The sequence below is a fragment of the Xiphophorus couchianus genome, chromosome 6, assembly GCF_001444195.1.
Source record: "Xiphophorus couchianus chromosome 6, X_couchianus-1.0, whole genome shotgun sequence".
In the NCBI taxonomy this organism is placed as follows: Eukaryota; Metazoa; Chordata; class Actinopteri; order Cyprinodontiformes; family Poeciliidae; genus Xiphophorus; species Xiphophorus couchianus.
In genome coordinates this window covers 27,678,569-27,701,560 of record NC_040233.1, presented here as the reverse complement: position 1 = coordinate 27,701,560, position 22,992 = coordinate 27,678,569, and the positions used below count along the sequence as shown (strand labels likewise).

General features: G+C 41.4%; 1 protein-coding gene across 1 annotated transcript in view; it reads left to right on the top strand.

The window, feature by feature from the left end:
- myo10 (myosin X) overlaps positions 1–22,992 on the top strand; it is a 102,691-nt gene that overhangs the window by 31,234 nt on the left and 48,465 nt on the right. Inside the window, exons 3-4 of the mRNA XM_028020150.1 lie at positions 3,486–3,644; positions 16,756–16,943. Coding sequence (XP_027875951.1) covers positions 3,486–3,644; positions 16,756–16,943 — 347 coding nt within the window. The remainder of the gene's footprint in view (positions 1–3,485; positions 3,645–16,755; positions 16,944–22,992) is intronic.

Below are 22,992 nucleotides of genomic sequence, written 5' to 3'. Positions count from 1 at the left end.
CGGTTAATCACGAGTAACCCAATTAATTGTTTCAGTCGTAGTTAATTGATGTATTTTCAATCCATTCATTGTTTCATGTCTTTTAGATGTTTAAATGTTTTGAGCTAAAAATATTCAGCGTTTTTAAACTAGAAGTGTAGAAACTCAGATTGTCTGTTTTGCTCATTTTCAAGTATTTTCTTTAGTTTTTCCTGTAAGTGTAAATTCTTTCCTGGACTCATCTAAAACACAGTTGATCCTGACGGATCCAAAAGAGAATCCTAATGACGTTAGCAGTTAGCATGATCAGGATGTTAACTGGTGGTGGTTAACATCACTAGGATGCTAACTGGTAGCGGTTAGCATCACTAGGATGCTAACTGGTGGTGGTTAACATCACTAGGATGCTAACTGGTGGCGGTTAGCATCACTAGGATGCTAACTGGTGGCGGTTAACATCACTAGGATGCTAACTGGTGACAGTTAGCATCACTAGGATGCTAACTGATGGTGGTTAGCATCACTAGGATGCTAACCGGTGGCGGTTAACATCATTAGGATGCTAACCGGTGGCGGTTAGCATCACTAGGATGCTAACTGGTGGTGGTTAGCATCACTAGGATGCTAACCGGTGGCAGTTAGCTCTCTCCTGCCTGCTGACTTTGTGGCCCAGAGATTTACCCTTTATGGCATCTGCTGCTGGGCTTAGCGCCCGGCCCCCAGGTTTTCTGTCGAGATGCAGATCTCTGTTGACTCTCCAGAGAGATAAATGAGCTAAATATAGAAACGTAATTAAGTGAAAATCTGGGGTCCTGCTGACGGAGCTCTAATTCTGGGATGTCTCCGGATTGGGAATGTTTGAAGGGATTTCTGCGTTTGAACTTTTCTTACATCCTTGAACTTCATGACCTTTAGTTGGTTGAGTAAACCAACTAAAGGTCATGAACAAGTCAGTAATATTGCTGTAAGAGCCTCTCCCTGGTGTGAATGAACCTGATGAAAACCAGGACCAGTGAGGCTTTCTGTTGGGTTTCTGCTGCCATCATCTCCTGATCAGTCAGCTCTGGGCGCCGGCCGCAGAACGCAGCGCTTTCTTCTGGAAGAGCTTCAGTGATGACCCGTTTGTCGCTGACGCGTCACAGCGGGAGGAATGTGAGAAACGAAGGCTGACAGGATGCTGGGGGGCTTCTCTGCTGTTAATGTGTGAGTGTGCGTGGGGGGGTCGGGGGTCAGAGGTGACTGACTCCTCAGACAGAGACCGGCTTGTTTCAGGAGTCGCTGCTCTGAACTGGTGGACCGCAGCTGGTCTCAGAGGGGCCACAGCCGTCCCCCGCTTCACAGTGTTAGCTCCACTTTATTATTTTATTACAGAAAATCTGCATCATATTTGAATCATCAGACATTCTCAACATGCCAGATCCTTTCAAAATAAATCGGATCGTTCCTTCAGTGTGTCTAAAACATGAAAACTGTTCTGGTCAGTTCGGATCAATGAGATCAATTTTGTTTTTCATAAAAACTTTACCCTGCAAATACTCAATAATTCAGTTTCTCCTCAGAACAATAAATAACTGCATTCAATATATTTATTTTTTACATTTTAATTACTTAATTTGTACATATGCTATAAAAGTGAGTTTTATCAGGATCTGAAAAAGGTACATCAGTGTCCAGTCATAATAAAATAACTGATCTGTGAGTGAATAGTTTCTCCTGCTTCCTGTAAACGTTTAGAAAAGACTCAGACTTTCTCCTAAACCTGAACAAGAATCAGCCTTTTTCTGGCAGCGTTTAGCTTCAGAGTCGTTTTCTGCAGCTCAGGATCAAATGTATCCTCGCTGCCTGCCAGATGTCACCGCTGTGGAAGCAGAAACGTAACAGGAGATGTGAGCAGGTTCACCGGGATGAGCAGCAAAACGTTTGCTAATGAGGAGGTTCTCTGCATCCCGGGTCTTTACTTCACAGGTGAACAGAAGTAGACAAATGTTTTGACTTCTGACTGTTAGTCAAACACATTTCATAAACTGTTTAGTATATTTGGCTCCCAACATTTAACAAAAAGCAAAGACAGCAGAAGATCAGATTCGGTACCGATCCAGGGACGATCCGGTTTCCTGATGTATGATGAGATAAAGTGATATTCAAGTAAAAGTAAGTCCTGGTCCTGGCTGCTGTCAAAGCTTGAACTCAGAGAAGATGTCTGTTATTAATATTTTTGTTATTTAATAAATTACCTTAAGAAAATTAAACTGATAGAAAGGATATAAGTTTTATTTATTTATTTTTATTTTATTTGTATTTTTTAGGAGGGGAGAATATATAAGTAGCTTCCCGATCCACACTCCATTCCAGCTGATGGCGGTAATGCGGTTGTTTGCCAACCGATACAAAAAAAGAAAAGAAGAAGAAGAATTCTGATATTGACTCTTTTCACGTGACGTCACGCTCTCCGGAGCCCCGCCCACTCCGCCATGACGGACCAAAACGCTCCTTTAAAGCTAGTCTGAAAACAGACACCTGTAACCTAATATAATTTTAAAGATCTTTTTAAAGTGAAACATCATAATTTCAGCTGCAGAAACAGAGGAGGATGCAAACCAAACTTGTCATTTTATTGTTTAACTTAATGAGGAAAGATGGAGGCGATGGATGGATGTCAGTAATAATGACTGATTGGTGGCGAACTCTTTTTACAAGGCAAGAAATCTAACATTAATGTACTTCATAAGTAAGTATGATAACAAAAATATCAAATATCGCATTATGGAGAAGGTATGGTAACTATTAGTAACCATGGAGACAGAGCCGCACCGTCATGTAGCCTAGCATGTACGGAAAGAACTGGTTAGCATCTCCTCTTTGTACGTGTTTAATCCTGCTCCGGTGTAAAAGGAAGTTTATGGCAGCGATATAAACCATGTGGTGTGAATTCAGGCAAAGTCGGTAATTTGATCATCACGGCCGGAGGGAGGAGGTTCGGGTCGGTTTCTAAGCTAGCTGTTTCCAACTGTTGTAAATCCCGCCGCATAGGTGCCAAACCAGGCGAGTTACGTTCACAGACAGATGAGCTCGACTGGAACAAACAACAACCATGAATAAAATGACAAAAATAACTCTGGAAAACAGTTTCAGTTGCTCTGTCCAGTGGTCCCGTCTCTCACTCAGACGTCCATCATGGCGCCTGTCAGTTTAAGCTTTTTTTAAAAAAAATAACCAAACGTTACAATTTTGGTCTCCAGTGTAACTGAGTCTACTGGACTGCCAGGTGTGGCAGTTTCCAAAATGAACTCCAGACCTTAAGAAACTCAAATGTTCCTTTCAAAAATAAATTTAGCATCACAGTGAATCTTCTGAATTCGACATCACACTTTAACTCTTCTGACACAGAAGATGAACGTTTTCAGGAGCTGCAGTTGGTTGGTGCGAACCGTTGAAGGTTTGAATGAGGTCCAGGGTTCCTGTCATTGTCTGGGTCTGATCCCAGTGTTTTCTGTGCTCTGGTCCAGGTCTACACCTACAAGCAGAACGCCCTCACCAGGCAGAAGGTGCAGCCCATGCACCACAGCAGCGTCAGAGGCGTGGAGGACATGGCCACGCTGGAGGACCTTCACGACGGCGCCATCATGCACAACCTCTACCAGCGATACCATCAGAGGCAGATCTATGTGAGTTCACTTCAGACAGAACCAGACCCAGAGATCTCACTAATCACTATCAATAATGATAAATTCCTCTGTAGATTTGCCTGCTTTTACCAGATCACCAATTATATCCTCTTTTCCTTGTGTTCATGTTGGATCCAGAGTTCGGTAGTAACCAGTTACATTTACTAAATTACATTTGCTTCAGTAACTTTTTGGAAAAAAGTATTTCTACTACATTGTACTTTTTACTTTTACCTAAGTAATGAAGTATTTTTACTCTTACTGGAGTAACTGAATGAAAACAAACATGTTTTAACCAAAACCCACCAGACACAGACACTAGCTAAACAAGTCAGAGTGACTGTCATTCTGAAATCCATCTGAAATGAAGTACAACAAACCAAGAGAACAACAGAAGCATCAGGCTTCTGGTCACTAATGATGAAACAACACAAATTCAAATCAGTTCAGAACCGCGTATAGCGATCGTAATGTTTATGCTAATATGGCTCGCCATCGCTCCTTCTCAGTCTACTCCAAACCACGCCCACACACACTCGAGCTCAAGGAAAGTCCATCCTGATTGGTTGAATCCCTGGGTTGACCAAAATTAGCCCCAATGAGCCGCAAACAGAGGGGGCGTGGCTAGACGCCTGTCAGTCATTCTGAACCGTCAGTCAGTCTGAGCCGTCAGTCATTCTGAACCCGTCAGTCAGTCTGAGCCGTCAGTCATTCTGAACCTGTCAGTCAGTCTGAACCGTCAGTCAGTCTGAACCTGTCAGTCAGTCTGAGCCCGTCAGTCAGTCTGAGCCCGTCAGTCAGTCTGAACCGTCAGTCAGTCTGAACCGTCAGTCAGTCTGAACCCGTCAGTCAGTCTGAACCCGTCAGTCAGTCTGAACCGTCAGTCAGTCTGAACCGTCAGTCAGTCTGAGCCCGTCAGTCAGTCTGAACCGTCAGTCAGTCTGAGCCCGTCAGTCAGTCTGAACCGTCAGTCAGTCTGAACCCGTCAGTCAGTCTGAACCCGTCAGTCAGTCTGAGCCGTCAGTCAGTCTGAACCGTCAGTCAGTCTGAGCCCGTCAGTCATTCTGAGCCCGTCAGTCATTCTGAACCCGTCAGTCAGTCTGAGCCCGTCAGTCAGTCTGAGCCCGTCAGTCAGTCTGAGCCCGTCAGTCATTCTGAACCCGTCAGTCATTCTGAGCCCGTCAGTCAGTCTGAGCCCGTCAGTCAGTCTGAACCGTCAGTCAGTCTGAGCCCGTCAGTCAGTCAGTCTGAACCCGTCAGTCAGTCTGAGCCCGTCAGTCAGTCTGAACCCGTCAGTCATTCTGAACCCGTCAGTCAGTCTGAACCCGTCAGTCAGTCTGAGCCCGTCAGTCAGTCTGAGCCCGTCAGTCAGTCTGAGCCCGTCAGTCATTCTGAGCCCGTCAGTCAGTCTGAACCCGTCAGTCAGTCTGAACCCGTCAGTCAGTCTGAGCCCGTCAGTCATTCTGAGCCCGTCAGTCATTCTGAGCCCGTCAGTCAGTCTGAACCCGTCAGTCATTCTGAGCCCGTCAGTCATTCTGAACCCGTCAGTCAGTCTGACAGACAGTGACGCTGAATGGGGCTGTCAGAAGTTAGCCCTTCGGAAAGACCCCAGGATTTTCCCCAGGTGGTTTGACACCAGGTTTGTTGAAAATGTAACAAAATTTGACACATTATTTATAACATTTTTTTATTTTTAGGTAGATATTTTTAAGTTGTTTATTTTAACAACTTTATTGTAATTGTCAGGGAGGGCTTAGCCCCACTTATACCAGCCGTCGCTGCTTATATGAATTATTGTTATTTTCGTCCTTAAAACACCAAAGTTTCCACTCAACTTTATGTTTTGGTCCATCTAATTAATTGATTGATAATTTGATCAGTTACTTGGGACTTGAGTAGACTTTACCAAAAATGTTTTTAGTCTTACTGAGTAATTTCTTGGATGTATATTTTTTACTTTACTTCCTTGAGTTAAAACATGTTGGAATATTTCTCCTCTTACTTCATTGGTCTTTGGGTTCTCTGCCGCCTCTGGATGGTAACAAACATAAATTTCCTTTAAAAATGTGATTTAAATGGATCTGGATCGAAAGAAGTCGTATTTCCAGTTTCTAAAATGTAAAACCTGATAAATTAAAGGTTCACACATGAAGGAAATCATTCCACCTGACATGAAGAAGAGTCCAATCATGGCCATCAGTGATTCAGCTGCCCGGGAACAGTGCCCTCTCTGACCTGCTCTCTGCTGGAATCACCCTGACAGCCTGAAACGGCTCAGCTCTGTTGCGTAACGGCGCTGATAACCGGCTGGATGTTGGCAGAGAAAGTGAAAGCAGCGCGGCTTTTAAAGTGACGGGAAACGTGTGTCATGCAGGGTTTGGTACCGATGTGTCAAAAAACGTCCAGCTTCCTGTCTCTGATGATGCATCCTGACTGGGCACTTTGTTCTGTTCCTGGGAATGTTTCGTAAAATCCCTGGAGGAAATGTTTGAATTTGCTGAGTTTAGGCCGTGACATCCAGGAAAACATGTTCAGACACAGCAGGAATAATCACAGGGGCCCTGACTGTTCGTAATGTTGCAATATTTAACTGGGAAGAAAAGATCAACCTTCAAAATTTATGTATCCAGCAGTTTGTGCAAGAAAGTAGAAGCTATTTTTATTGCAATCTGGATTGTTGCCTGTAGGTGCCACTAAATTGCCTTCTTTTTTATCAACAATGTGGCTGATTATTACAATATTTTCCTGTTTTTTGGTTTTTCTGAAAACAAATTCCAGTATTTGGTTTAGAAAAACAAAAGTCATGCGGGACAAACGGCTCGTTACTGTCCTGTTCCTGAATTCCTGGATTAATGAACAATCCCGACCCGACACTTAACGCAGCAAAACAAACACAAAGCCGGCCTTGTTCTCTGCAGTTGGCACGCATCAGGCGAAGTAACCTTTGACAAATGCCATGTTGTTGCTTTAATGACGTTTGAATGTTCCCGTATGGTTGAAATTATCCAATCAATTCATCACAGCCGGCCGATCTGCAGCCCGACTCGTTTCTTCTCTTTTTGGAAAGAGGTAGCTGAGAAAAGGGAAAATTGGACAGGAAGATTTGGTGAAGTGGATTGTGGTGAACCAAAGAGAGTGGCTACACACACACACCCCTAACGTACACACCCACACACCCTCACACACACACACGTTGTGTGTCTGGTGGAAATGAGCGTGAGTCAGAACTTTAGAATTTCAGGATTAGTTCTAAAATATTTTTAACCAGTACCTAGTAAAGTTGAACAAAGAGGACTAGCCTGTAAAAGAACCAGATGTTTGAATCTTTCCAGCCTGGAAACAGAAATGTTTTCTCTCTGAATAACTTCCCGAGAAGTCCTTAATTTTTTAATTTGCTGCATCACAGCTTGAGTTTTTGGCTAATTTATTCATCCCACCAGTGACAGAGAAAAATCCAGAGTTTAAAAACATTAAAACCATATTTTGATGTCTTTTGGCCTCCAGATGCTCCAAGTTTAAGATTTTCACCTCGACTTGTTTACATGTGAAACAAAGCATTATGATTTCCAGTAATTTAAACTTCTACAAGCAGAATCAAACCTCATTTTGGGGACATGCAAAAAAAAAACTCCCCATATTTTTTGTATTAAGAAGCCCAGAATGTTAGAAAAACTCCCAGAAAAATCTAGAAATTTGATTATGGAAAAGTCAAAATAACTATTTATTTAACTTCAGAATAATTTAAATTCTTGTTTCAAATTGCATGAACAAAATTTCTGATCTAGTAATGAGTTTCATTAAACATCTCAACGAATTCTGCTTTAAAACATTTGATGTGAACAGAGAATTATCCTCACACTTTGCAAATGTAAAATAAACATTATAACACACACAAGAGTCAGATCAATGTAACACACTCCCATCTCAGGGTACAACAACACGCCGCTAAGCATTCTGGGAAATAGTTCCCACTCCTGTCCTTTTATTCTTTCATTTCTTTAAAGTGCTAACCTAAAAAACTCTTGGAGGTTTGACACAATTTATGAAAAGTTAACACAACTTACTATAAGTTTATCTTTCACAAACTCACATTTAAGTTCAAAATCTAAAACTTGTTAAATTTATTTGACTTAAAGATAGTAGACACAACTAAATGTGGCTCAAATGTTTTACAGTGAAGTTTAACTTTGAGAGAGTTTGAAAAACGTCTCAAAGTTTCGTTTCTGGATAAATTTAAAAATCTTCAGTGTAGCGAAACAAGCCTGCACACTGCGAGACCTTTGTGTGTGTGTGTGTGTGTGTGTGTGTGTGTGTGTAACATCTTTAGCCACTGTGATTGCAACCAGCTGTGCTGTCGACCGGTGGCCTCCCTCGTCTCCTCTGCAGATTCTAGTGCAAGCATTCACACACACACACACACACACACACACACACACACACACACACATTTCCAGCAGAGCGAGGCTCCGTGTTCCCCCCCCGACCCCTCGCTCGGTTCTCGGACCTGATCCGTACCACATGGTGCGTCTCTTGCTCGCACCGACAGCCGTGTTCTCTGGTTGTTCCGTCCCACATGTTTCTGTTTCAGCCTGTCGGTTCCGTTCGCTTCACGTTTCTCTGAGCAGACAGACGCTGAGGAATGCGGCCCTCTGGATCCGTTTCAGGGCCGGACCCCCCGGCCGCCTGCAGGGGGTCAGTCCAGTCAGAAGCTCCAGGAATTCCTAATAAACTGGTTTGGGATCCTGTTTGCATGATGGGAACGGATTCCGATGGACTTTTCTCCTCATCAGGCTGTTGATTTTCACACAGAGGTCTTTAATTGACCTCTTTGTCTGATTGGTGCTTTAATTAGATTTTGCTCCCAGTTCTCCCACTGGTAACCAGCAGTGGATGATGTGAGTGGAACTGCAGCTTCTGGCTCCGTTTCTCACCAGAATAAAAACAAACAGAAAAACTGATTTAAAATCATTCTTCTTTCAAAACTACCAAAATAAGGCTCTAATATGGCTGATAACTAATCAGTCTAAACATTCAGATGACCAATCGTTTATCTTGTTTTGGTTCCAGTTTCATTTTACAACTTGATCCATTCAGAAAATCTAATTTGAACGTCACAGAGTGGAAAGTGTTTCATCCTCAGTAAAAAGGGCCAGAAGTTCGCAGCAAAACGTCTCCTTCACTCTGAAGCAGAGTCTGGAGACGGACGGGTCCGTGGCCTCAGTCGGAACCGGCTTCAGCTCCTCATTGTGTTTTCATGCAGGAAGATTCATTCATGACCGTCTTCAACGTTCTGGTTCAGGACAACTGAAGATTTCATCATCAGTTTGTTCCTCAATGCAGTGAAATTATTCTGCAGGTGGAAAACAGAAACAAACGTTTCCACCTCCGTTCATCAAAGTGAGGAAAGACATTTTCACCCCAAAAATCAGATTTAATTCACTTCCAGATGTGGAGCAGAATCACAAATGGTCTGCAGTCTGAACGCTCATGTCGCTTTTCATCCGTCTGCTGCATCACATGCATCATGATTCTGCACCAGACGAAGCCGGACGGTAAATCTGGATGTAAATATTGTATGAAAGTTATAATTGTGAACTGATGAAGGAATCCTGTGTCAGTGAAGGCATCGCATCCCAAACGCTCCACTCCTGGTTTAACATCCAAACACAAACAAATTAAAGCGATCAGAAACTGGAAAATGTATTTTCTTCTTCCTCTCCATCAACATGGAAAACTCTGCAGGATCTGAAACTTTCCACTTTGAGTTCTTCCAACAATTTAGATTTATTTAAAGACAAAAAGAGAAATCTTCTAATGAAGCTCACTCTTGTTTTTAGCTCATGTTTTATCAACTTATTTAATCGAGTCAAATGTTTTAATTGCTTAATCTGTTAGAAATGTTGATAGTTGTATTGAGCCCTGCTGTGTGTCTGTTTAACGTCTGACAGCAGGGGTGTGAACAGTTTTGTGATTTTGATGGAAAGTATTCCTTCATGTCTGAGCTCTTGACTTTTCCAGTGTGAGATGTTTGTTCTGCAGTAAAGCTGCAGCTCCCTTCAGGTCTTTTACACGTCGTTTCTCAGGGTGTCAGTAATTATGGGGTGCTTTAAAAATAGTCCTAAAATGTTTTGTTCTGCCTGGAAACATGTGAGAGAACATCTTGTACAAATTTCCCACAGACGTCCTTGATTAGGGAGGAATCTGGGAAATGTAAAATATGCCTGTGAGCTTTAGTTGTATGAAATGTGAGACGACTGAAGACGTGGAGTCGGACAGAAAGTGTTTGTTCTGCAGGAGGCCGGAGGACAGAGAGCGAACAGGAAGCGCTTTCAGCTGAACTCAAACCGTCCCGATGGAAGGTCAGAGTGAAACGCTCGGGTTGCCTTCATGAAGCACCAGCGTGAAAACCCACTGGGCTCCCCTCCTCCTCTTCATCATCCCAGTGTGATGGTGGTGATGAAGGCTCTTCCAGGTCGGCGTTGTCAGTGGATCGGAGTAACTGGGTTTTTTTCACGAGTCTCTGCTGTCGGCCCGCTGACAGACGGACTGCAGCAGGCAGCGGGCAGCAGGCAGCGGCTGCTCCGCTTTCACAGGTTCTGCTATCAAAACAGAACCAAACTGGACTGACGCTGGGACCGACACAGTCCATGCTTTAGTTGGATCCAAATCTGACTTTCATAATATCTGGAGGAGTGCTTACCCAGCTCCTGGGAGACGCGTTTTCTTAAAATAAACCCTTAAAGAAAGGGATTTAAAATGTCTTTCTGTCTGGAGCGAGACTCCTTCGTTTGATTTGATCTGTCAGTTCAGTTCTGGTGGTTCTGGAACCAAATCAGACCCATTCCTTTACTTACTGACCAGATCTCTGTTGGCATGTTTTCAGTTTTGAGCTTCCGAACACAATAATCTCATCTCAAGCTGCTCTTTTCCTGGCTAAAAATACAAAAACTTTACATTATTTGTAGGTTATTATACAGTTTGTAACTATTTTTACTTGAAACATAAAAGTATTTACCTTATTTTATGTGACCAGGCGTCAATGTGTTTTCAGGAGTTTGTAATGTCCGATTTATTTCCAAACTGAGTTGGAAAAAGTTACTAAATGCTGAAAAACCAAAACATTTTTGTCCAAGAAAGAAAAAAGCTCTCAAACTGCCGTCAGACTGTTTCATATCTTGACATGTGTGTCATAAAGAATCTGTTGTGAACAGTTCATGTATCCTGGGATCGAAGGTGTAAAATGTTAAACTGCTTCCGGATTCTTTACTTTTCCGTGTCGTCGTTATCTTTTCTTTTTTCACACATTCAAGGATCTACCGACCATAAAGTAGGTCAAGCTGTCAGTTTCAGTTTCAAGCATCCGGCTTACAGAGGCGTGTTAATCTTCATGAGCGCAGACAGAGTGTCTGCAGACTGTTGCATCTGAATTAGTTGTTGTGATATTTGAGTACGTTATGCAAATATCAGTGACTCACCTGTGTTGGACATGCTGCATCGTATTGTGCGTGTTAAATGCACTGACAGGCAAACCTAATCCATACTATAATCCTAATTTATTTGTAATCTATTACTTTTATTATCAGCAGTTAATTTTGGATGTAATCCCAGTAACTATTCCTAATTTTTACTGTCAGTTCCTGTTTATTCCAGTTTTGATCTTTTATTTTATTTCATTATTTTACAAACACAACATTTTGTCAGTGAGTCCAATCTGCTGCAGCCTTTTTTAATGTTTTACATTCTACATGTTCTGTTTCTACATTGCAGAACTTAGTTTCATCTGTGCAGCAGCTCATGTGGTGAAATGAGTTTAACTTCGTTTTCACATTTGTAAAGTCACTTTGTGGTCCAGTTTGAAAACAAAAACAGAATTTGAATGTGTTGCCGTTCAGTAAACGTGTTTTATGATCTGCTGAAAGGTTCATGTTGTCAGGAAACCTGTGAAAACCAGAAGAAATCCATTCATTCCCCCGGAGCAGCCGGCCTGTCACGTCCGTCAGCATCGACAGTGAAACCAGGCGGCGCATCGAGAGCGCTTCAAATGTAGCAACTGTAGGAATGTCTGCGGTAACTTCACCGTGTTCATCATGAAGCCCCCGTCCGTTTTGTCTTTTTGTCAGTTGGGTTTTCCTTCTCCATCTGGTCTCCATTTCCCTCTCTGGCTCTCAGGCAGATCTGATGTTTAATGAATCTGCAGCTCCGCCACCATCAGCAGCGACTGACGCCTCTCTGTAAACACAGAGCTGCTCTACGGTCACCTCCATTAATCTGATCCCTTATGAAAAGGGCAGCCAGTGTTTCGCCTGACCGCATCTCTCCATTTATCAGTGTCACTGCTGGATTAAACATAAAACACGAAACTGAGATTTTTCTTAGTAAAACATTGTTCAAATACCAGAGACTTAACCGAGTTTGACAAGCTGGATGAAAGGGAGGAGAAATTTAAGATTCAGCCTCCATCAGCATTAATCAGCATCACAGAAACAAACCATAAGACCTGCAGCTGAAGTGTTTCACTGCAGCCATCATCAGGTTTAATTAACTCGGCAGCCATTTTAGATCCAGTGTTTGGAGTTCGTAAGGAATGTCCAGATCAAATTTTGTTTTTTGACTAGGAAATGATCAAATTTAGACTTCCAAGAACAAAAAATGAAATGCATTATTAGAATAACCAACTTAAATGCAGATAATAAAGAACATAACATAATGGGATGATAAATATTACAAGTAAATTGTTTGTAAAAGTGACAAGAAAGACATGTTTGCAAACAAGCCTTTAAAACCAGCTCAGTTTTAAACTTTAGATTAACTTGTGGATGAAACTTATGAAGTTGTTCAGACTTGAAAATACGAACTTCAAAAAATTCCCAGTGTTTATGTTTCTGGAGGCGGGACGGTGGCCCGTTCCACTAAAACCGTCTCAACTGTCAGAAACGCGTCAAACTTTAACAAGTGGATCTGAAGTTCCTGGTTTTATCTGATGTTCGGCTGAGAGTCTTGGAGCCGTCAGGGGGAAAAGTTTCGGTCCAGTTAAAGTTGCAGTTAATGAGCCTGGAGGTTCTGAGAGGAACCGGTACCAAGTCGGACCCACATCAGGGTCCAACCGGCGGTAACTCATCACGCTAAGGTCAGACCGAAGCTTTCTGCTCTGGCGAACGCTCAGCGTGAACACAGAGGCTTCATGGCTGCATGCTGAACCAAATGTGACTTTCCTGAAATGTTTCCCAGTGGGTTCAGGTTCAGGGAAGCAGATCATTGGATCCGTTTCTCCCTGAAAACGACTCGGATCATCGTTACAGTTAAAGCAACAGAAAAAGTTTGACACTTTTCTGCAACATTTAAAAACATGTCACTCTGTCAGGACTGAACGTTGTAACTGCATGGAAAGCAGATTCAGATTCACTCTGAAAAAAATGATCCGCTTGTAAAAATCCTTTAACTGACGTTTATAGTTAAGGATCTAATAACAGCCAGTTTGTTATTCAGCAAACCTTCCTGCAGTTGTAACTTCTACAATGAATCAGTCAGCTTGTATTTTTCTAAATATTGTCAGATTTTTTTCTCCCTTTTTGGAAAAACTTCATGGATACTTTAAAAAGCAAAATCACACAATAGAAAACTAAATTGAAACCTTTTTCAGGGTCTGATTTTCCTTCTGGTCACTTCAGTTTTATTTCTCTGAGGCTGTTAAGGAAAGTATTCACATCCGAGTCGGGGAGCAGGTGTGAAGTGAGATTGATTCATAAAAACCAGCAAAGCTGCTGCTGTTTGCTGGTATCAACGTGCATCACTGTTTGATTGGGTAACTTGTCAAAAGTTGAGTTTTCTGTCTGCCTGTGGATAATAATGCATAATTTATTCATCATGGAATATAATCCTGTGGACACCAAGCTTTGATTTTAAACCTGCATTTAACTTTTATCATTTCAGTCAAACTGTGAATCGGATCCAGGCTGAAAGCATCCAGAATGTAAACAAACACCAACCATGATGGCGTCTAATTACCAGATATTTCTTTGTGTGTTTTTTGCTAATTACTACCAAAAAAGGATTTGAAATCCTGAAAAACATTTGCTCAAATATTTGCTCAAAGACTCCGCCCTCAGAGCCCAACTGCCACCTGTTTCTACTTCCTGCAGAGGAAACGCGTCTCGGCTTTGTCCCTTTAACTCTGTCACCTGAGACGCCGCGCTGTGTTTGCATGCAGCTCTGCCTGAGTTATGATCCATTATGCGTCGGTTTAAACCTCCCCCCGCTGTCCGGGCCCTGAGTTTGTCATGTAAATACGTCAGCTCAACGTTCCTTCCAGTGTGCATTTGCATCTGGGCTGAATGTAGGTCAGTCGGCCACGATGGAGGCGTTCCACCTCAGAGCAGAGCCGGACGAATTCTGGCTTCATGTTCACTCATAAATAGTTTTCATTTCAAAACCAGGAAATAAAAGGGCATAAAAATGACACTCACCTGCTGTTTTACACACCATGTATTAAACTATGTGTTTATGGATTTTTTTGATTTGCTGTGAAAGAAATGAAGCAAAAAATGTTTTATTATGTTCAGCTTCTCTATTTCAGACTATTACAGCAATGTTAGTGTGAGATGGTAGACTGATAAATACATTTATATAAAAATATAACTCAACATAAATGAGCAACACAGGTGAAGTTTAGACTGCTTTGTTTCTCATGTTCTTTATAAAACAGACCAGGATGGTGACAGCCTCAAAATAATAGTCTGAAAGTTCATGGCAACATTGTTTTCCTTCTGCAATCAAATCAAAAATTTTCTTGCAATTTTCTCATACAGTTTAATTAAGTAATCCTTAGAGAAAGAAAAAATGTTCATAATTGTGTGACAAGTTCAACTAACATTTAAATACTGAAGATGTGACGTTCGCTCAGTCTAAGTGGCAAAGCTGTTTTATGATAAAAGGTAAAAACAAACTGTATTCAGGTAAAACTCAGGCTTGCTACAGAAACATTAGTTTATTAAACCAAACAAGAAGGAGAATAAAACTGATGCAGCTGCAGAAAAACGTAGAACATCCGTAGATAGAATCTGCTTTGTAGATGAGATCTATTTGCTCCGGCAGAGTTTCAGCATGTTGTCATCTGTCAGGATGAAATATGGTCACAATGTCTGAAGTCAGGGATTAATAGCTAAGAAATGTTTTGAGTTAAGGGACCAAATTTTAGGAGTTAGCAACCAGCAGCTGCAATTAGCAACAGAACCAGACGATCTAGACTGTGACCACCAGGTGAGATTCTTTTATTTCCCATAGGAATTTATCAGATTCACAAGCCTAAGGAAGTTAAAAAACCCACAGTCAGTGGAAACATTCACCTGAACCTTCATTTTTATTTTTGAAAGAAGGTTGAGTTTGCAGCAGTTTCTTTTTTCTTAGCTCCTCCTCCTTCCTACTTGTGTTGCTCTGGAAGGTTTCCTCCACCGTGCCTCAGCAGCAGCAGATCCATTCATCCTGCGTCTGCTGGTGGGTTTTTCTGCAGCTCCTGCTGGTGCCTCACCAGTTGGAGCTGTGGGCGCTGTGGGTGGATGCATGCAGAGTTTAGTCTGTATCTGTAAAACAGGCACCAGGCAGAAAGAAGCTGCTGCTTCTGTCCTGAGGAAACCTTGAAGTGTTTTCAGTCGGTTCTTCCTGGAACAGTTTGCGCCATAAAAAACAGAACAAAGCGGTTTGATCTTACAGGAGGACTCAGGAAGCTGAAGGAATGCTCTCTGAAGGTCTGACTCCCTTAAAGGAATGAAATATTAATACTGAGCAGAAAACCTCCGTCTCTGGGGGTGTAAGCCAACGCTGCAGAGTGAAGAAGCTAACAGCCAGTCTGTCTGAATCTGTTTGTCTCTTTGTGTCTCAGACGGTTTCAGGTCTCAGAACGTCAAACTGTTTGACCTCAGAGAACTTGGATGATCTCCAGATCAAAATCTCCCACCTGCTCTTCCTACATAATGTGTTTCTTCTTTTTCTTCTTCTCCTTGAGGCATTGATTGATTCTCCCCGCCTTAATCTGTTGTTATGGGAACAGTGTGCACTTACTGCTGTAATGAGATTTTCACTTTCAGTCCAGGTTGCATCATAGAAAACATCCTAGATCTGATCAGAACAGAACCTGGTGAAATGTTAACAATAACAGGATAAAAACACTGTTTACTTGGAGAAAACTCACCAGGTTCATTCTAGTTAAACAGTTTATATCTGTGTTTTTATTATAAATGTGTTCAAAACATTTGTGATATTCTGCTAATGTAAAAAATGTTTAGAGTCCCTGGAAGGTGAGCCTCCACCTTCGGGGTTTAACTCCATCCGTCATCCAACTTTACCAGCTTCTCTTTCCCTGCTGAAGAGAAGCAATAAATGAATTTCAGACTCAGGTTTCCACTGCAGAAACATCTCCCTCATGTTTTCTGCCAGATTTCCTCTGTTTTTGGTGTCTGACCCGACCTGAGCAGCGTCTTCCACATGTCTGACGTTTCTATTCTTAGCACTCTGTCATTCAGACCAGATTATGGAGTGGACAGCTCATGCTTGTCCTTCCTGCTGCTGTTTTCCTCTGATGTCCTCCTAGAAATAAGCAAAGTCTTCTCAGAACAGCTGCTTCTGGTTGGGTTGGTTCTGCTGCTGCAGCGTTTCAGAGCATTATCCAGCCGTTTTCTCCCAGATGCATGCAGATGTTTGCTTTCTTTTATACCTCTTAGTCACCACCGCAGCACCGAAGCTGCAGCCAAGACATATTTTGGCTTCACAAGCTTCTATTTCAGCAGTTTGGTTAGTTTTTCTTTGAACTCTGAAATGTGACGCTGGTTTGGAGCAATCTGCTGCTGCAGAGGTTTGGGAAAAAAAGAAAAGCTAAAGGTCACAAACGTCTGAATGTTGGTCACTCAGGCTTTGTGCAGAACCTCAGAGTTTCTAGCTTTCTGTTTTCATATGCTGGGAAATAATGGGACAATCCTTCCTCCATCTTCACAGTAACATAAACGTTTTTTAAGACTTTTGTAACTTTAAACCCTTGAACATTTTCACACCATGATTTCCAGTCGTTACTCAGCTGCATGTTGCCTGTCTTCACCGTTCCTCTCTCCTTGCGGCTCCTCAGACGTACATCGGCTCCATCCTGGCCGCGGTGAACCCGTACCAGCCGCTGCCCGGCCTGTACGACCGGCCCACCATCGAGCTCTACAGCCGCCACCACCTCGGCGAAATCTCTCCACACATCTTCGCCGTGGCCAACGACTGCTACCGCTCGCTGTGGAGGAGGCAGCAGAACCAGTGCGTCCTGATCAGGTGGGTCATCCGGGTCTTTTTCCACTGAATCACCGATACTCAGAAAAACAAATACATAAAAGCTGAGAATCGCTCTGGATTGTTTAACTGGAACCTTAATCAAACTGTCACATAAAGACAGTTGCAAAGTCGGCCTGATGTCTCAGCATCAGAGAAACTCATCCATGTTTTTATCTTCTGTCACATTGATTACTGCAACAGCGTGTTCAGGTCTGCCTAAAAAATCCAGAGCGCTGCTGCCGACGTTCTGACTAAAACCAGCACATCACCCAGTTCTTCACTGACAGAATAGACCTTAAACTACTGCTGGTAGTTTATGAATCACTGAACGGATTAAAGATCTGCTGCTGGTGGATCAAAACTTAAAGAAAACTGCAAAACAGCCGAAACACTGAGTTCCTTTAAGTCGAGGCTAAAAACCCACCTGGTCAGAGCTGCTTTTGATTAGCAGTAACTTTAGCACCTATCAATATATTTGACATTTATGATGTTTTATCATGTTTAACATAAACATAAATAAACGTAACTTGATCTAAATGAGGATAAATCTGCTAAGTTTTAGTAAAATTGCCCCTTCAGATTTTTTTTTTAACAGAAATAAAACTTTTCTCCACCAAACCTCACCTGGCATCTCTAACAGCTAATACTTGTTCCCTGGCAGCTCGCTCTCAGGCCAGCTGTGTGGTCTCTTCTACGCCAACTTTCAGTAAAAGCTGCAAACAGCTGTAATTTTCCCAAAATACGTATGATTATATAAAAGTGTGCATAAAAGCAGCCTGTGGCGTCGCAAGCCTGTCCCTCCACCAGACGTTTGTCCGTTTGGTGGGAGGAAGTCGATGCGTCGGCTGTGGCTGACTGCAGATGATTTATTTCGGCTTGTTTAGGCGGGTAAGTCGTGTTATTGTCGGTCATTTTGGCTGGAACTGAAAAGCTGGAGACGGTCAGTGAGTCTCAGCCTTTTGCTCGAGGCGAAAGTCCAGCAGTTTTCTGACAATTAGCCGCCGTTGAGTTGAAAGCCGGCCGTTTCATCGGATAATCAGACACATGTGGGACTTTTAAAATCAACCTAAACACGTTTTACAACCTATAAAGTTAACAGCTGCTTCAGTTTCTGCTTAACAATTAATAAAATACTCACACAAAAAGATAGAAAATAACATAAGTTGTAAGTTTGTTGTTATTTTTAGAAATAGCAGCTCTACAAAATAAAATACATTTTAATATTATTAAAAATTCTATTTATTTTATAGATTACACACAAATGGATGTGTGCCTTTATTTCTGTTAATTATGTCTGTTTTACACTTAATTATCGAAAACAGAACATCAAACTTAGAATATTACAACAAACCAGCAAAAAAACTGTTTAATTACAGAAATGTAATGAAAAGTTAGTTTAATATGTCATAAAAAGTTCTTATTTTCAAAAAGTTCTTTTAATCTGACAAACGAGACTCAACTGGATGTTTAATCTAATTTACTAAATGTGATTCCAAAAGTAATTTATGAAAAATAAAAATATTAGCATGTATGTAAATGAGATAAAGTTCTAAAAGAAAAATGAAATAAATAACAACTAACTTCATCATCAAAACATGTAGAAACAAATGCATTTAAAAACTTAAAAACTGTTTTTTTCACATAAAATGATCAAAGGAAGTTTTCTAATATGTTTATTACAGAAATAACCATTTGTAGGAAATTAGTACCACCACATTTAACCATTTAATGTTTTTAATCGTTTTTAAACATTGAGGTTTATCCTGGACATCAGGAATAGTCTGTGAGGTTGAAGCTGATGAACGCAGCATCTCAGATCAGATAAGTAATAAAATAAAACCATGAAGAACTGTGGAACCTCATTAAACTCAGTGGAGGTGGTATTATGTTTAGATCTTTGTAAATGAAGAGCTCAATGCAGCGGATCAAAGATGTATTTTAATGGAAAGTTTGCACTCGGTTTGCTTTGACCCGATAAAAGTTAAACCCAGTAGAATTTCTGTCCTGCGTTGCTGAGAGTGAGACGCTCTGAAAGCTGCGTGCCGCCGCTTGCAGTCTCTCCTCATGTTCCCTCGGTCGTCTGCTGGTGTCATTTGCCTCCGTCCTTCTGTTAAGGGAGCAGAAAGGCCTTTTGTGTGGCAGGATGTCGGTCAGTGGGAGGAATATGCGCCGTGGCGCGGCAGAGCAGGCGTAAACACAAACATGTCCCACTGCGGCACAAAGCTGCGTTTCTGTCTGCAGATCTGCTTTGTGTTCCTTCACATCTCACTGATTCCTCTGACTTTTATCGCTACAACAAAGCTTCTGCTTTTCAGGAAGGAAATCATTATTTCCTATGGATTTAACACATTTTAGACTCATTTTAGAGGCCTGGAGTTTATAACACTATTAGTGTACCACAGAATGACCTGAAGAGGAAGAAAAGAGTTTGGTTGTGTTTTTGTTCCATGACAGCAGAGCGGTGAGGTCGGCCAAGAAGGAGAAACCACAGACCACAGTCGTGACCTTTTACTATAGTTTCAGCTAAAACACAACCTGGTGGTTTACTGTCTGCTAAAACAGAGTAAATGTCACACTGAGCTTTCCAATGCACGGCTGTAAAACTCCTCACCAGCCCTTTAGTCCAGTTACTTCAATGTAAAATATGTTTTAAATGTTGCATATTTAAATGTTTTATACATATAATGTTTCATCTTTGCCCTTTAATAAAAATAAATGTGAAGGAGCTGAAATGGGCCAAAGACGGAGCCCTGGAGAACTCCACAGACACCTGACGAGCTCTCAGAGATTTTATATAAATTACCAATAATAACAAACAGCTGACATCCTCTTCTGGGCAAGAGGTGAACATTTTATATAATTTTGCAAAATCTGATAAATTGAACCATATGTTCTGTAAATAACTTAAACATATCATCTTTAAATGCCTGCTTATGGCATTGATATTTTTGCATATGTAAATATAAGATTAGATTAATTTTCATGGTTGTTTTTAATACTTTGATTTGATGTGGTGGCAAGAATCAAACATGTAAGCAGAAAATTAGATAAATGTGTTTCCAGTTGTGTAGTGGATGTAAATTTATCAGGTCTGTGTTTTTTATCTCTTGTTTCCTTTGACCCAAACGTGTCCTGATAAAACACTCGTCTTTAAATGTAGAGCTGTTGGCCAGATTTTCAACTTAATCCTCAACAAAATATTAAACTAACAGTGGAGATCTGGACCTGTTGAATTCATCCTGATGGGAAGAAACAGAGAAACCTTCTGGAGCTTCAGTTGGTCTGTAAATGACGGATGTGTGAAGCTGAGAATAATTGCAGGGCGGAGCAGAAACCCCCAGAACAGCCCGAGGGTTTCTGCCTGGCAAGGAGGTCCGACCTCTGACTGAATCTGTGGAGGATTTAACTAGGCTGCTCACAGTTAGAGAGCAACATGAGGTTGATGGCTTAAATAGTGATTATAAAATAAAGACACTGAAAGAACAGAGGGAACACAGCTGTATCGGTGCAGATGCTCCACATGTGGAATTCAAAGTTGTAAAAAACAAACAGAAAACTTAAGTCCTAGTTAAATTCAACACAGGTTTTGTATAAAACCAACTAGGAAAAACAAAAGAGCTAATTATGTAAATGAACAATTTTTAAATGGAAAGAATAAATGCAAACATAGTTTCCAAAATCAAATAAAAACTACAACAGCATGCAGTTATGAACGGGTTCCAAGTCCTACAAAAGATTACAAAATATATAAATATGTAGATAAACAAAATAGATATCTAAAAAATAATGATCAGATAATTCCAAACTAATAATTTACTAAGCAAAGTAATTTATAAAATCTTAAAAAGTAGATGTAAAAAAAAAACTAAATAGAAAAAACATAGAAGTATATAAATATATTAACATAATAAAAAAGGGAATTAAATCATTAAAAAAGTAAAAGTAACAATCAATAGATAAATTGATTAAGTGCATTTAACTAAAGCAGTGGTTACTGATTGGTGCATAAATGTCGATGTTTACTCTTCTTTACTCTCCGTCTGTCTTACCAAACATCGTTTCCTCCTCAATTCTTGAAAGTCTTCATGTTTTCCAAACAGCTCTGTGGTTCTGGTTGGTTCTGTTGGAGAACAAGGCTGCCCTGCTTTAGCGACATGTTGCGTGTTACTGTGCAGCTTGGATCGCGACCTGAACCCAGATGGGTTTGCTGTTGGTTTTATTTTTAACAGTTTCTGTCAGTCTGGCAGTCGTTTTGCCTCAGAGTTCAGAGTTCTGCACAGCTGCTCCAGAACCTGAACCGGTTCCGGTGATCACTGACCCTCAGAAACATGTCTGCTGATGGCGGGCCAGGAAAACCCGGAGCGGACCCCCCATAAAACGAGGAACATGCCGGGTCCCCCCCCTTACACAGAGGAAGAGGAGCTATAAATCTGCAAGCTGGCACTTTCAGCCGAGACAGGAAGCCTTCCCTTCGGATTTAGGGATTGTTGGTAATCAGATCCAGGCGAATGAAACAGGAGCTGGTGTGAAAGAAGAGGAGGAGGAGGAGGATGAAGAAACCAGCTCTCACATGAGACCATCTGCTCATTAAAGCTCATGAATGCCAGTCTGCGTTTCCACTAATGCGGTACCTACCTGCAACCAACCACATTGCTTTAAAGCGCAAGTCCTGGGGAGATTTTATTGCACACTTAAGCAAAAAGCCATCCTCAACACAAAATTTCTTGGAAATCCTTCAAAAATTCACCAAGCACAGCAAAGGCATTTTTTTTCTCGCTAATTGAGCAATAAACAGCAGATTCAGACTCTAAGGTACATTGTTACAGCAGCAGGTCCTGCGTTAGCATCTCTCTGTTGGCTCAGCTGAACAGAACAAAACCGGATGGTGAAGGACAAGTTCTGCCTCTTTGGTGCAAAAGAGCCTAATTGAACTTTTCCAGACCCAGAACCTTCAGGGGAAACTGTGAGACGCCACATCTGCCAACACAGCGCCTTCACCTCCCAGAGCCTCTGGTGGGTGAACTGGGCTAATCCCCGGAGCCGGGGTCCGACATCTGGCTGAAAGGTTGAACCCAGGACAGCAGCAGCACCCTGAGCGTTTAGGATCAGGGTGCTGGGTCAGCTCCCGTTTGTTTGGGTGTGCTTTAGGGACTGATGTGGGTCCTGCGGGTTTTCCTGGACTGGAGATCGGACCTCCTCATCAAAACAAAAAGTTCATTTAATCTCTGTTTTACCAGCCATCAACACCAGAACAACTGGGGAACTTTCATGCAAACTAAGCTTGTAAACTAAGTTTTAGACTGAGAGAGGAAGATATTCAAACTTATTATCTTTTAACATACATGCTTTTTTATAACTTCCCTCTAAATTGTCTATTTGGTGCTGGAATGTTTTCTATATTAAGGAATATTTCTCCTGCAACAATATCTACCGTTGCTTTTGTCACATTTAAATTCATACACTATTCAGGAGTCAGTTTGATAGAAGCATTTTAAACTCAGCTATACTTCCGGTTTGGCCTCCAGTATTTTAAAAACTTTAAAAACTCAGTTTGGCGGTAAGACGGCGTTTTGACAGGCCTGGTTCTGTTCATCCTCTGGTTTCAGCTCAAAAGTTCATAAAAAACGGAGAAATCAGATATTCAGTTGGGAAAATCTCAAGCAAATCCACACACATTAAAAAGTTAACAGAAATAAACCCAAGTGATATCTGCTGTAGTTCTGACTTTAAAAGTCAAAGGCTTGTCAACAAACCTGGTCTCAAAATCCAATATGGCTGCCAGACGTACAAAACACAACAGAAAACTTTTTATCTAGTTTTGCTTTTTCACATTGAATCGTCCTAATCCAATCCCACACAAACTGTACAATGACAAAACATTATTCGGTTTAATTACATGAAATACAGAAGAAATGCTTTATTAGCTTGTTTAGCTAGTTAGCCTTTTCAGTGAGAACAACGATTAGCTAATCCCAAATGGTTTCCATCTCTTGTTGGAAATATTTAAGTTAGGTTGGACACTTATTTAGAAACAACCTAAACAGACTGT